At 41.5% G+C, this 16,102-nt stretch overlaps 1 protein-coding gene across 1 annotated transcript in view; it reads left to right on the forward strand.

Moving 5' to 3' along the window:
- LOC147032151 (cyclic AMP-dependent transcription factor ATF-3-like) overlaps nucleotides 1-16,102 on the forward strand; it is a 33,870-nt gene that overhangs the window by 4,627 nt on the left and 13,141 nt on the right. The window contains exon 3 of the mRNA XM_085869498.1: nucleotides 9,914-10,021. Coding sequence (XP_085725624.1) covers nucleotides 9,914-10,021 — 108 coding nt within the window. The remainder of the gene's footprint in view (nucleotides 1-9,913; nucleotides 10,022-16,102) is intronic.

Consider the following 16,102-nt stretch of genomic DNA (forward strand, 5'->3'; position numbering starts at 1 on the left):
CAAACAAACAAACAGACAGAAAGGGGGTGAAAACATAACCTCCTTCGCGTTCGGTGGTGGAGGTAATAATATAAACCAAACAAGAGCAACAAAGAAGTGTGGATTCCGTACGACTCCCTCACTTCCTCCTGTCCCCATTCCTTCTATCTTCTGATTCATGCATCATTGGTCCATATGCCACCTATGATGTGCTGTGCTCCTTCCCTCTCACGTTATTGGCTGAAGAGCCCAGTATGGGGACAATTTCATGACCACTTTCACGACCACTCATCCCGATGCTCCAGCGACTCAGCTGGCAACTATGGCCATCGAGCTGTCATCTCTCAGCAAAACTAGTGTCATCAGCCAAGCAAACACTTAAAAACAACATAAAGATGGATTTCCAAAGGTAAGGACATTAAACAAGAAAAAGAGGTCGTGCAGAGCACGATACTTGCAAAATCTACCCTCCTCTACAAAGGCTGCCATGGATACATCAAATTGTCCATTTCATTTAGATAATATTGACAATCTTCATCAAAGCTCAGGTCAATCGGATGAAAATTGATTATTTTTTTACTTGAATTGATGATTTTAGGGAATTGTATAATACAATATGTATAATATGTATAATACAATATGTATAATACAATATGGAAATGTATAATACAATATATATATATATATATATATATATATATATATATATATATATATATATATATATATATATATATATATATATATATATATATATATATATATATATATATATATATATATATATATATATATATATATATATATTTATATATATATATATATATATATATACCTGGTGTTGGCGCAGTGGTTAGGGCAGCGGCTTGGGATCCAAAAGGTCCTGAGTTCAAGCCCCGTTCAGCCACTGAATTAATACACCAGGGGGTTGACTCAGCCTGTCATCCTTCCGAGGTCGGCGAAGTGAGTACCAGTGTACTGGGCCGGTGTATACCCTGGTTAAAATAGGTGTACCATATCCCTGTGTCGTAAGAGGCGACCAGGGTTGCGTCAGGAAGGGCATCCGGCGTAAAACGTGCCAAATCACGATGCGGATCACACGGATGATCCGCTGTGGCGACCCCTAACGGGAGCAGCCGAAGGAAGAAGAAGATATATATATATATATATATATATATATATATATATATATATATATATATATATATATATATATATATATATATATATATATATTTATATCAGAGATATCGATTCAAATCCAGGCTTTCCTGCCATGATGTGGATATTCCTCACTTCATAATTGAAAATATTTTTTCCTCATTGTAATCATATAATTTATTTTGCCTTCCGACCTCTGGCATAGAACCACAGCATCGCAATTGAAACTTGAAGAACATGCCAAGTGGCTTTATCATGCAATTCATGAAACGGTTGAAGAAACTTTTAAAATCTAAACGTTTCACTTTTATTTTTATTTATCTATGCCGAAGTGGCGGGTCATATAATGGAAGAAGAAAAAGGGGGAAACATCATGGAAAATAAACTTTCACATATTCAGCGAGCTAGCCACCGCCTGTTGCACCGCAGAACAACACGTGGCCAAAAACACATGCGAGTGGCCCCTGAACTTTTTTTCAAGTTGATCAATGTACAGTATTCAATGACAGTGCGAATATTGTAGATCACTCACCAAGCGGCGTAAGCACTCCAATGAAACAGTTGTTAATCAATGGTTCGCTTGGCACGCAATTAGCAATCACCGAACCGTCATATTAAACATGCACCTCCAAGGGACTCCCAAAATGTCAAATATGTCCGAATTGGACAAATGAACACTTTTTTTTTAAGAGTCAGAACTGCTTCTAAATTCGATTCTGAAAATTAAATTGTGTAATTTGGCTTAGATTTTAGAGATTCTCGAGGTTATGGCATGTGTTAAAATGAAATAAAGCCACTAACGCTGACGTCTCCAGGCGTTTATAAGCATTGCAATGTACCCAGCGATTTGTAGCTATGATGAACAGGCATTCGATAATATGAGTGAGGAAAGTGAAAAAAAACTATCATTAAGAAATAGTTGCAGCCTGTTCCAAGTCAAGGCATGGTTGAGCACGCCAAAAAACATGGCGGCTTCAGACCCCAACGATGTCACCCAGGTTTACGCCTTTCAACCCCAGAGAGCAATGCGGCCAACGATGTGCCTGATACAGGTTATAATTAAATAAGGTCATTGATTTTCTTCAAAAGGGGTGTTTTAATTAACCTAAACACACAATTTTCAGTAATGCACTCCCTTGGAGTTCCCTTAGTATGCATGCAAAGTTTCAGGCTGCTAGGTTTAATAGTTTGGGAGTTATGGAGGAATCTCACACACACACACACACACACACACACACACACACACACACACACACACACACACACACACACACACACACACACACACACACACACACACACACACACACACACACACTCACTCGTTCCAGGCATGTGCTTTATGTGGGTCAAAATGACAGACTTAGTAAATTCCTTCAAAAATCTTCTTCTCCAGACCCACCAATCAGAATGAATGCTACCAAATTTGGGTTACAACATGAGGTCAGAGCCCAGATAAGCGACAGGTCCAGTGGTCTTATTTTTTATGTATATACATTATACATTCAATACCCCTGGGCCAATTGCTCCGAAATTTGCTGTACCGCAATATTTTCACACTTGGAAGGCGAACATCACAATAAAATCTTTCAATCGAAGTTAAATCACGTAATAACTGCGTTTCTGCCGAGAGGGGCAGAGCTTGGCGAAATTTGAAAATTCCTTGTTGCCTTCGAAGTTGAATTATTTTTCGGGAATCAAACCAATTGCAATGAATTATTCATAATACCAATGCAGAATGGAAATTCAAATGCAAAGCTTGCTTATTCATAAATCACCGTGAGACTTATGTGTATATATATATATATATATATATATATATATATATATATATATATATATATATATATATATATATATATATATATATATATATATATATATTATATTGTTACGGTTCTAGGAACCGTACGCATACAACATACAGGTGTCCCAAGTCAGTTATGCTGTTAAGTATATGTGTAGACAGAATCCCTCCTTGTGTGTCGTGGGAAATTAAAGGGGTGCGTTGCGATGTTTTTTTAGTTCGGGTAATAAATCTTTATATCCCATCCTCCGTTGCGATCCACGGTACCGGAGCGCTGGCAGCCTTCGGTTCGCTGGCAACAACGTACCATGGTCCACCTGTTGTCTCTCGAGGCTCGTTTTTCCGAGATAGAATCTTCGCTGTCGCAGTTCCCATTCGGCTTCTCCAAACGCTCCAGCTCTTTCTTGACGAGTCCACATGCATGGAGTGGGCGGGCCTCGCCGGTGCCTGGCTGAGGCTCCGCCCAGAAAGGGCGGACCCATGGGAGCCCTGTCCAATCAGGGCAGACAGTGACGTCATTTTTGACAAAGGCCCCGCCCCGCTGAGGGAGGTCTACAAACCACGACATGATCCTCAGTCTTGAGTGTTTTGGGGGTCGTTTGTTCAGTTATTTGGGGGTCGTTCGTTCTGTGCTTGGAGGCCGGAGTTGGTTGGGAAACAAAGGGGTTCCCGCTGCTTGGCTCTGCTCACATCTTGCCCCGATGTCCCGACTACTGGTCCCGGCACACTCGAACTCCTCCACGGACCGGAACTCCACACGGGCGGCTGTGGACTTGACTGCACGACCGTTGGCAGGAGCCGCACCACGGAGCATTCCTTTCCCCGAGACTCAGGTACTCAAAAGAACTGCGACCTCAGCCCGCCTCCCTCCCTGGCTGCAAAAGTCCTTTGCCTTCAACTGGGTTTATTTTGTCCGAGTGTGTGTCTGAGTGTGTGGCGCCAGTCTAATCTATCTATAATTCCAGCAATGTGTGTGTGTGTGTGTGTGTGTGTGTGTGTGTGTGTGTGTGTGTGTGTGTGTGTGTGTGTGTGTGTGTGTGTGTGTGTGTGTGTGTGTGTGTGTGCGCGCGTGTGTGTGTGACCGCTGTTTCTCGACAACCTCTGGTCCGATCTAATTGAAACTTGCCAGGTATATTGCTGGGGACCTGAGGATGTGCCTTTTCAAGGTTTGATATTAATCGGACAAGTGCTTCCCAAGTTATGGCCATTTATTTACCAAACCAATGGCAAGACACGTTGTTGCGTGGGCGTGGCCGATGGGGAAGGGAAGCTCAGCCGCGTTCCCCATTACGGGTTACAACGTACGGACTTCCGGAGAGTGATGACTTCGTGTATTCTAATAATTTCTCGACTTCTTATGCGCATTTATAGATTAACACAATGGCCCAAGTTATGCTCGTTTTCATATTAGACGGTGTATAAATTTCGGTAACATCAGAGTGCTGGTATGCTCCGAACCAGGAAGTAAATTTTTTCTCTCTCTTCTCTTCTCTTTTTGTTTTTCCTTGCCACTACATTGCAAAAAGGTAAAATACGTTGGCGCTAATTGAATAATTGGGTATTAAAAATAAATTGCGAATAATCGTAACTGCGAATAATATCGAACTTCCGGGTCACGCACGCACGGGCACATGAGAGCGAAGAAACGGCCTGTGTGGTGTATTTATTTATTATTATTATTATTTTATTTTATTTTTTCTTTTTTTTTTTACGGGCACGTACGAGTAAGTAGAAACTGTATAAGTGTTTTCGATCATTGTAAATCTTGCCCGTACAATTCCCATGTAAGTCTGCTCTGTGTCTTCTTTGTAAGTTGCTGTAAATTGTCACACGACATCTTCTTTCTTTCCCCTGCATAACACTCCAATAAACCTGTTTCTGTGCCACATAAATTTCCTCGTTTATTATAAATAAATTATTGTAGAAATGTTCCCAGTTTGTTTTCGTCTTTTCCGTCATTGGTCCAGCATGGTTCGGATGTGAGGTTTAGCCGGGTCTTTGTTCCCGTTAATTTGCTCATCCGAGCCGGCACGGCTTTGACAGTTCCACTCGACTGCACCCGAACCGGAGTTGGTAGTCGGTAGTTGGAACCCTACCGCAGTCGGGAGAGTGACCCGGTTCGAGCAAGACATGCCAATGGCGTGGTTCCCCGGGAGACGACACTGCCTGGTTAATTAGGTAAATTGGTTCGAGTAAATTGGTGTTCACGGTCGGTTAAGCGACCCGCCGCCTCAATAAATTATCCGTGAACGACGGCCTTCAATTCTGGGGAGTCTGGTGGGAGACGACGTAACCTCCCCCACGTCGCGGTCATGCTCGCAAACGGGTCCCCAGCCCACAACAATATGTATGTATATATATATATATATATATATATATATATATATATATATATATATATATATATATGTATATGTATATATATATATATATATATATATATATATATATATATATGTATATGTATATATATATATATATATATATATATATATATATATATATATATGTATATGTATATGTATATATATATATATATATATATATATATATTTATATAGTTGCGGTCTGGGTGAGAAGACCACCTGAGGGGGGGGGGGGGCGCAGCTATCTCGGGTTTCCACCAGGCTCCCCAGAATCGCAGGCCATCGCACATGGATAACTCCATGTGACGCGGCGGGTCGCTAATTGACCGTGAACGCCAATAACTCAATCACGTGACTTAGGGTCCTCTGTCCACAGTTTATCCAGTTACCTAAAAACAATCACGTGACCTAATTGCCAGGGCACACGCCCTCGGTACGCCTTGTTCAAATTGGGTCACCTTACCGGGTCAGATGCAACTGAGCGACTGCCAAGGACGTACCACCTAAAAGAACAGATCATTGGGAATAAAGTCCTGGCTATGCAAGGATATGGACAATGCTGGATCAATGAAAGAAAAGACAAAACCAGCTGGGAACATTCCTACACAATTATTTATGACAGGCAGACGAGGAAAAATATGTAGCAAAATGAATAGAGTTTATTGTTGTGTGTAAGTAAAGATAGAAAGAAAAGTTTAGTGTGACAATAAAACAAGCAACTTACAAAAGCAAACACAGAGCAGAATTATCCCGATATATGTTCTGCAATCTTAACTTAAGCGAAGACAGGTGCCATGACACACACACACACCTTGCACGATTGACTAACCGTGCCACCCAGTATATTTTGGGGGGATTCTCTGCTGGACGATCCCTCCCTGACAGCTGGCGTGTCGTCCCTTGCTTCTTGACGTGTCGTGCAGCTAAGCATCAATCCAGAGAAGGGGCGTGACTGTCAGGCATAAAGGAGGGACTTTGGGTGGAACCAGCACTGAGTGGGTGGGCGGAGGCAGAGTCAAGAGTGAGTGGGTGGATTGTCTGCAGCAGGTGGGTTGGTGGAGTCAGTGGCGAGTTCGTGAAGAAGGGTAGAGCCAGCAGGCGAATGCAGAGATGGATCCCAGGCCAGACAGAGAGGAAGAGCAGGATGAGCAGGAGCCGGACGAGCAGGACGAGTTGGACGAGCAGAATGAGCAGGACCGCAGACGGCCTCGCAACCCATCCTTTATAGATCCTGTGGTGCAGGGCGGAGCACTGCCCTGAAGCGATGTATCGTCACCCGAATTGGGCACTCCCATTGGGCCCTGGCCAGCACATGGCCCAGCTGCTATGGCCGGAAGCGGCCTTACTTTACATTTGGCAAGACGATTCCGAGCTGCGGAATCATCTCTCTCCGAACACTGTGACACGAATCGTCCTGCACCGAACTCCCAGGCCATGCCCCAATGACCGGCCGAGGGTTGTGTCAGTCCCGCATGCCCGCCCAGGCACCCACGGTGACCCGCGATCAGCGCTGGTCAATGTGCTTGCTTTGTCCGTATGCCATGCGGCCCTTGCGATCCGGGCCGATCAGCATGCCCCTGCCTGGTGGCAGCTTCGTTGAGGCGGAGGTGTGAGAAGATGTCTGCTGTCCACATGAGATATTGGTGGCTGTGGTGGTGAGCGAAGACCGATGGTAAGATGTCATCGTGAACCAGCGTGCAGACCCAAACAAGATGTGTGATATTCGTTCCTCACTCTGTGTACGATAATACATTATCACGGAGCTGCGTGTGGGTACGCCCGCATCGAGCATGCAGTTATTTATCACAAGTGGTTGTGTGCGCAGTGCCGGCCCTGATCTGTGTCATGAATTGGATATAATTATTAGATGTAGAAATGGGTTGAAAAGAACACGCTAAGTGCGTCCTGTACGGCGAATTAATACCAGGTGGGGTTGACTCTGCCTGTCATCCTTCCAAAGTCGGCAAAATGAGTGCCAGCTTGCTGGTATCCTGTGTCGGAGTGGTGACCCGTCCAGGATTGTGCCCAATAGCCAAGGAGACTGTTTCGGCAGCACCAACGATCTTCACAGAGTATGGTCCCAATGTATGGATGGATACACCAGCAGAGTATGTTTACACATAGTGTAAGCATAAAAACCACGATTCCCCTTTGTCTTGGGTCACTTATCTGCATTTGATTTTTCATTTATTTAGATTTTCATTTCCGGATTCTTTCCAACGGTTTCCTGGTGTATTGCTTTTGATGTCTGTCGGCACACAAAATTACCATGCTTCGCCATTGTCTCAGATCGCTCACCTGCATTTTTTTTTCATATATTCTCAGCAGTGATGTTTTTTTTATCTCAATAATTTCTTTTTTTCATTCATTTATATTGTCATTTATGGATGCTATCTGAAGATTCTGTGATTTTTTTTCCGGTGTACTGGCTTTGATATCCACATTCATATGCTATAAATATATATGAAACAAAAAATACAAAAACACAATCACATCTACCACCTGTGAATGGAGGTAATAACTAATTAGCTCTCATCTCATTAATTACCCCAAATGGCGAGGATTATAGATAAATTGACTCCTTCCATGCTCTTCTTGTTGAAGAAGTTGCATGAAGCAGCCATGAAATGCTACCCAAAGGTAAGCCGTTTCCTTTGGTGTTTCAAACTCTACCCAAGTTTGTCTCTAGCTGTGAAGACATTCACAAGTAGTATAGTACATAGATGAGACTCTACACACCACCTCAGCCGCCAGACTGGTTATCACTTATTCGTGAATCATCAGCAACGGCACAGACAGAAATGTGCACCATCGAGGCTCCCAAGCATGTACTACGTGCAAATGTTAAAAGGGTGTTTGTTTTCATTAATATTTTGATTACTTTTGACATTTGCATGTGCTACAGCTTGGAAGCCTCAACATATTTATATGTATGTGTGTATATCTAACTTATGTGTGTATATATATATATATATATATATATATATATATATATATATATATATATATATATATATATATATATATATATATATATTGTATATACACACACATCTTCTTGTACATGGCAACTTGGCTGCCAGGTAGCTATCATTTTGTTGGGCGCAACGATGCCACTGATGCTGTACCCTGACATCTCTGAAGGATGACAGGCTGAATCAACCCCACCTGGAGTTAATTCAGTGCCAGGACCCTAAGATCCCAAGCCAGCCACCCTAACCGCTATGCCAGCACCAGGCTTTTGAAATATATATATATATATATATATATATATATATATATATATATATATATATATATATATATATATATATATATATATATATATATATATATATATATATATATATATATATATATATATATATATTCCCCGAACTGCTTTATATCATCCCTGAACTACTCACTCATATATATACATATATAACTGCATTTTAGCTCTTGCAATCCAATGGCTGTTTTACTTTAATAGTTGTACCCGCTCGCTCCCAAATGTTTTCAGATATGGAATCATTTCATCACCCTCTATACTCCCTCTCTCCAGCAGGGGTCAGTAAACCACTTGCACAATTCTATGTATGCAAGTGAAAATGTCAAAAATTCAAGTCAGCTGCAGTAAGTTTTTTGCCAAGTCCTTCGCGAACCAGCTGTTCATGCCTGGCGTTCGACTGAAGGTGGCACAGAATGTGGAATTTATTGCTGCATGGTTTGACATTCACCATTTTTTGCCTGTCATTCACGAACCAGCGACCGGCTACCTGTCCCGCCCATATTTTCGCAAGGTGCTCAAGGTCCGCCAGCAACCTCCTTCCAGTGAAAGTACCAAAATCAAGAATCACTGCTCACCTTCACTCCTTCATTCCTCTTTTTCCCCACCTTTGGAACAAACTCCCACACTCTCTTCAATCCCATTCTTCTCTCCAGGTCTTCAAAACAGCTGTTCACCACCACCTCTTATCTTCCCCCATCCAAAACAATGATCTTTTCTACCCCCGTTAATCCACCCCAAACCCACCTCCTTCAAATTCCCTGCTTTCTTTCCTGAAAGCCCCTGTAGTGCCCATCTTGTTTACCCTGTGTATCCCACCCCATCCCTCTCCCTTCCATAGATCTCCTCATGTGACTGTTCCATCCTGTTTTGTGCTTCCCTCTCCAGCCCTTCTTGTCTCCTGCTCCCCTTCTTATACATTCTGTGTGTTTGCTCTCATACGAGCCTCGACATTGTATAAAAATAAATAATATAAACTCAATGCCGGAGAACTTTACGTCTCTGCACAGAGAAATATGGAAAATAAAACACAAAACACAGTTGGACAAATACACAACAATGACATGATGTAGGAAAGCACTTTTTATTATGATTGCAACATTGCAAAAATCATTACAGATCTTTTCGGAACATCATTCCAAGATACATTACGAATTACTACAGAGGGATGCAATCTGTAAACAGACTAAGCTTAAAAGTTTGCAAGAGACTATGTTTCATAGGAATTATAAGTGCAGTGTTGGTGACTTTTTCTTTTGCCTATCATGCTTGACAAGCACAGTGGAGTAAATTTTAAAATGTAATGGCATTGTGTGTATCGTTTTTTCTCAGTTGAACACTGAGGAAGAGGATAGATTGCGGCGCAGGCGAGAACGAAACAAAGTTGCTGCTGAGAAGTGCAGAAACAAGAAGAAACAACGGACTGAGAGCTTACTGCAGGTGAGGTTAGAGAGACTGGTTTTTTTCACAGGAGGTGGTGCCATCGTATCATCGTCGGAACTGGACTCCATGTCTGCACTTGTGTGTACCACTGGCACGATAGTATGTGGCAGACACGTCCTGTTGGGCAGGATGAATATGCCAATAACTGGTGTGGCATGTGGTTCCTGGTTCCACAACAGTGAAAGAGTCTTGTACTGAATATAATGCCACAATTAATGGACTGTCATATTGCTCAATTTGTCCTGAGCTCACCTCTGATTTGTTTGGTCCTGGTTTTGATTACCGCCAAGTTGTCATCCCATGCAGTGTCAAAAGTGAGCATTACATTAATGAACACACCACCATTCGAGGTGATGTTCTTCCTGCTGTTCCGTTTGTTTGAGCTTGCTTGTGGACGGTGTTGTCACCTTGGCCAATCTCTCTCTTGTCCCTTCATGTTGGTGGTGCACACTATTCTGGAGGTTGGCTCAACTGGTAATGGTAAATCCTATCCAATTGAATAGGTAATGGTAAAAGCACTCAGTGCTTTCCATGCAATGGGACTGCTTTGGAAGCCACTAGCAATGGAGTAGTAACCTTCCCATTGTCAGCTGTACACAGATTCACGACTTGTGTGCACTCTGATATCTCATAAAGGGTCTGGGAAATTTGGATGGATATCTATCTACAATGTTTTCTCCTCTCACTGACCTAACACCCCTGTACATCTTATTCACATATTCCATCACTCTTCGCTCTGTTAACCTTCCTCTTCATCACTTTCGCCTCGGGGGTTTCATAATGGGAATATTATTATAGGTGGGAATAATTCATAGTGCTTTCATTGTGGGTTATTACCCCGCACACGTGAAGCGAAAAGTGGGGTTAAGCAATTGGTTCACTTCCGTCTGTCCGTCAACACACGTCAGTTGATGATTGAGGAACAACTTCATTTGAATTGAATGTTAAATTTTGAACACAAATCGCATCATGAATCAGAAAACAAACCTGTAGTTTAGCAGTACTTTCGCTCTGAATTCATCCTGATCATGCATGTGCAGGGAGGAGTGAGTTAATTTTTTTGGTATGTCCATCCATCGGTCCAAAAATGTTTTTTTTTTAGCAGTGCAGACACTCAATTGACACAAGGGGGAGCTCTGGCTCCCTCGCATCACGAGAAGGAAATGCCAAACTGCGCCGTTTCCTTCGGACACAGGTGCAATTTCATTTATATCTTGCCAAAACGAAGTTTTTGCAAGATATGTTGGTCAGCTTGTATGTTTGTTTTTTTTGTTTGTTTGTTTGTCTGTAATCACGTATAAAAAATTCTGCAGAGTACAGTTATCATCGGAAATTTTTGTAACTTCGCATATCAGAGGCCTATAGAGGTCCCTTTCAGTGCACAAAATTTTCAAGCTCAAGGTCACTTTGTCGCAAATCAGGGGAGTCGAGGAAACCCTTATTTTTTGAGTAATTTTGATCGGATCGTCTTCAAAATTCATGGGAATATAGTTCATGGTCTGGCGCTCAGCTGATTAATTTTTTGAGGCAATTGTCCTTGACCTTCATGGTTAGCACCAAAGGTCAAACATATTTAACCCCAAGGTCAAATTTTCAAGTTTTAGGAACCATATCGTGTAGTACCTCAAATTAAACACCTCGATGAGTGCTTTCTAGATATGTCAAGCTTGAGACATTATGACGTCATTTGGTGACGTTATGAGGCAAACGCATATTTTTCATGGTTACTCTGTAGAACGATTCTCATCAGAATCTCTTTTCGGCAGATATTCCTCAAAGAGTCGGTCCTCGTGGATAGCAGCTCTGTTCACCTCAGTGTGACCTTAAAGAAGTCACGCGTGGTCACCCTGCAGGTGACATTGATTTATTTTATTCTGTCTGCCTGTCTGGCAGTCAAACAAAATTGAAAATAATTCCAAACAGGAAATTTACTGTTTTTCTCATAAAGTCTTTCTCATAAAGCACAAAACATCTCATAAAGGACACAAACAACAGGCAAGAATAACTAATGTAACATGCGAGATAAGGTGGTGTAATAAACCGCCACTGCGTCAACGGCTGTAAACTTCAGGAATCAATTTTTTTATACCACCATTACAATCTTCATTTTATTTCAATATATTTATGTAAGTGAACACCGTAGGATGCAAATAGCCTTTTGGATACTTTCAAAAACCTCCAGTTTTGCAATACTTGGACAGATTTAAAAATTAAATAAGGTGGTGTATAAGACTGCATCAACAGTGATAAACTTGCAGAACATTTTTAGATCCTCATGGAGGATCTCTAAGTCTTACTCATGTTGTTGTTCTTCTGCTTCTTTTTGTGGACTTTTTTAGATCCTCGTGGAGGATCTCTAAGTCTTACTCACGTTGTTGTTCTTCATCTTCTTCTTGTGGACTTTTTTGTTTCACAGCCGACAGTTTTCATCGAAACTTCCTGAAACTTAGCATAATATATGTAAAAATACCCTGCGCAGACAGTAACCATCTATGATTTTGAAAATTCCTCCGAGAAAAAAAGTTATGAGGTCAAAATATCTCCGCTAATGGAAATCGCCAAAAAAATAATCTCCGAAACTAGGCAAGCTTTTTGAACTCTGTTTGTGGGAATCGAACAGGGCATTGGCAGAGATGAATTACCGCACATATGATACATCACTATGATGTCATATCAATTTTTATGATGTCATTCCTATTTTTTGACATTTTTTTTTCCCAACCCAGAGTTTTCATCGGATCTTCGTGAAACTTGCCATGTATATGCAGAAAGCCCACGCGTAGGCAGTAACCATCTCCGATTTTGGAAATTCTTCCGAGAAAAAAAGTGGATGTCATAATATCGCCGCTAATGGAAATCACCTATACCATTATCTCCGAAACTAGCCAAGCTGTTTGAATTTTGTTTGTGGGAATCAAGCCGGGCATTAGCACAGATAATTTATCGTAAACCTGATACATCACAATGACGTCATATTCGTTTTTATGACGTCATCATGAAGAGGACGAGGATCTTAGCTCATTTGAGCTTGTTTAATTCGACTTTTACTCTCATTATTTGATTTCAATTGAATTATTTACTTAAACACTCCATGGGGTAAAATGCTCCATGAACTTCCTAACTACCCTCACCAGAAGAGAGGGTATTCCATTTGGGTCCGTTTGGCTGTTTGTCCACACAGAACTTTTGTGTATTTCTACGCAACTGCTTGTCAGATTGAGACAAAATTTTCACAATTTGAGCAACTACTCATGAAGAACGTTTTTGTGATAATTATGTTGTTGTAGGTCACGTGGTGTGGCAGCCATGTTGGAAAAATGGAAAAACTTTGGATCTCTGTATCTCTGAAACTGCACCAAGAAAAAAATTTGAAAGTTAGCACATGGCAAGTACTCCTGGTGACTAAGTGTGATGTCATGACATCATACATGTCTTCATTACGACATCATAATTGCAAATGTAGAACACTTTTTTTGTATACATTGTTTGAGAGCACACACACAGAATGTATAACAAGGGGAGCAGGAGACAAGAAAGCCTGGTGTTGGCTTGGTGGTTAGGGTGGCGGCTTGGGATCCTAGGGTACTGAGTTCAATCCCCCTTGGTCGTTGAATTAATACACCAGGGGATTGACTCAGCCTGTCTTCTTCTGAGGTCAGTGAAATGAGTACCAGTGTGTACTGGTAGAGGGGCACTGTATCAGTGACACAGTCATGCTGACAAGAAATGATAGCTACCCTGGCAGCTAAGCTCCCATATGCAAGAAGGAGACAAGAGTGGCGGGAGAGGGAAGCTCAAAACAGGATGGAACAGACACATGAGGAGATCTATGGAAGGAAGAGGGTTGGGGTGGGGAACACAGGGTATACAAGATGGACACTACAGGGACTTTCAGGAAGGAAAGCAGGGAATTTGAAGGAGGTGGGTTTGGGGTGGATAGCGGGGGCAGAAAAGATTGAGGTTTTGGTTTGGGGAAGATAAGAGGTGGTGGTAAACAGTTCTGTTTTGAAGGCCTGGAGGGAGGAATGGGATTGAAGAGAGTGAGGGAGTTTATTCCAAAGGTGGGGAAAAAGAGGAGTGAAATAGTGAAGGTGAGCAGTGATTCGTGATTTTGGTAGTTTTACCAGAAGGGGCTTTCTAGCGGACCTTGAGGCCCTGTTGAAATATGGGTGTGGGGGGGGGACATATCATGGACAGAGCAAGGAGGGTGAGACTGGAGAGGAGACAGCAGAAGACAAAAAGACCACCGACCTGCCTGTGGTGAGAGAGTGACAGGCCCAAAGAATCAGCCTCACTGTGGGAGATACCAATGATCCTAAATGTCTTAGTTTCCACAGCGTGAAGCCACCAAAGGTGAGAGGCAGGAGCACCAGCCCAGAGGGGAGAGCAGTACTTTTAACATCAGGCTTTTAACATTTTTACATTTTTAAAATTTAACTTTTAACATTTTAACATCAGTACTCATAACATCAGGCTGTGGACAAAAGCTTTGCATGTGGTCATTAGCTCAGGTGGACCAAGGAAGGACTTTGCACAAATGGAGGATTCCCAGTCGGTGAATGGCTTTGGCGGCCATGTTGGAAATGTGGCTTTCCAAGAAAGATCATGGCACATTGTGAGGTCCAGAAGCTTGAATGAAAGGACTTCTTCCAGAGGATGGTTTACAAAGTAGATTGGGGGGGGGGGGGTTCTAAATGGTCCTTTCCGAGAGACAACAGTACATCTGATCAGTATGAAATTTTTTGAGGGTCATCTTGAGATAAATTTGTCCACAGAAAAAAATTCATGATGTCATCATGCAGGTGATTCGGCAGTCATATTGTTTAAATTTTTCAAAAACCTTCAAAAATCTTCTCTGAAATGGCTGAACAGATCGAGGCAAAATTTACACTTATGATTGCCAATCCATGAGTAATGAAGCATTCACACAAATGATGTCATAGGTCACATGGTTTGGCAACCATATTGGATTTACCCAAAAACCTTCAAAAATCTTCTTCTCCAGAGCGGCTGTATAAATTGAGGGAAAATTTCGCACAAATGGTCTGTAAGCCGTTTGGATACAAGGGTATTCATGAATAATTGATGTCGCAATGGTCTGGCAGCCATATTGGATTGAGTGAAAATCTTTTTAAAAAATTCTTTCTCTTGAACTGCTTCTTCAATTGACATGAAACTTCAAAATTTTTATGTAGTCGTGATGGGAAATATATGTTTTAAATTTCAATGTGATCGGATGTGCTCGCCAGAATTATTTAATTTTTTATGTGGTTCTTTTTTATTTTTACTTTTTGAATAAGGCTTACTTGACTGCACTTCGATTGGTTTAGATGAGTAAGCAGCTGAAACCCGAATCCTATCCATGTTCCTCCTGATGACCCAATCTTTGCTTTTTGCTTGTTAATTATGGAACACACTAGTACACAAACAACACAAAATACACTGCACAAAACTGTTCAAACACCACACAAAACAAGTCCTGGCAAGGATCTGCAACCTCTGACTGCACTTTTTCTTGTTTTACATATACAATATACCCAACCACTTGAGGGGAGTTTTGCCTCGTCAAAAAGTTTTTTGTGAAAGCAAAACTTCCCTTGAATATTATTTTTACACAAAATATTTCAGCCAAACACTATTATAATCCAACATGAACATTGTGAAATCACACTGAAATACTCAATTTGGTGTCTGTCTGACTGCGATACATTCGGTTGTTACTTATCCAATCTCAACCAAACTTGACAGAAAGATGAAGGGCCATACAGTGGAGGTTGTATTGACTTAATTTGCTCCCCTCCCCAATAGGGTTTTTCGTCTTGGGTGAAATCCATGTTAAGGTGTATAGATGGCTTATCGTTGCATTTTACCATGGCCACTTCTAATAGCAAAGGTAAAAACACAATGAAGCATACTAATGTTATTACAAAACAATATTATTACTAATAATATCCCCCCTCACCAAGTGGTTTTTCCTTCTCGGACAAACACCACGTTAACGTTTCGAAATAGCTTATCATGGAGCACCTCTACCGGAACTAAAATATAAACCACAAACGCATATGATTACAATTTAAA

The sequence above is a fragment of the Eptatretus burgeri genome, chromosome 2 (genome assembly GCF_056783735.1).
Source record: "Eptatretus burgeri isolate ZD-2024b chromosome 2, Ebu_testis_v1, whole genome shotgun sequence".
Lineage (NCBI taxonomy): Eukaryota > Metazoa > Chordata > Myxini > Myxiniformes > Myxinidae > Eptatretus > Eptatretus burgeri.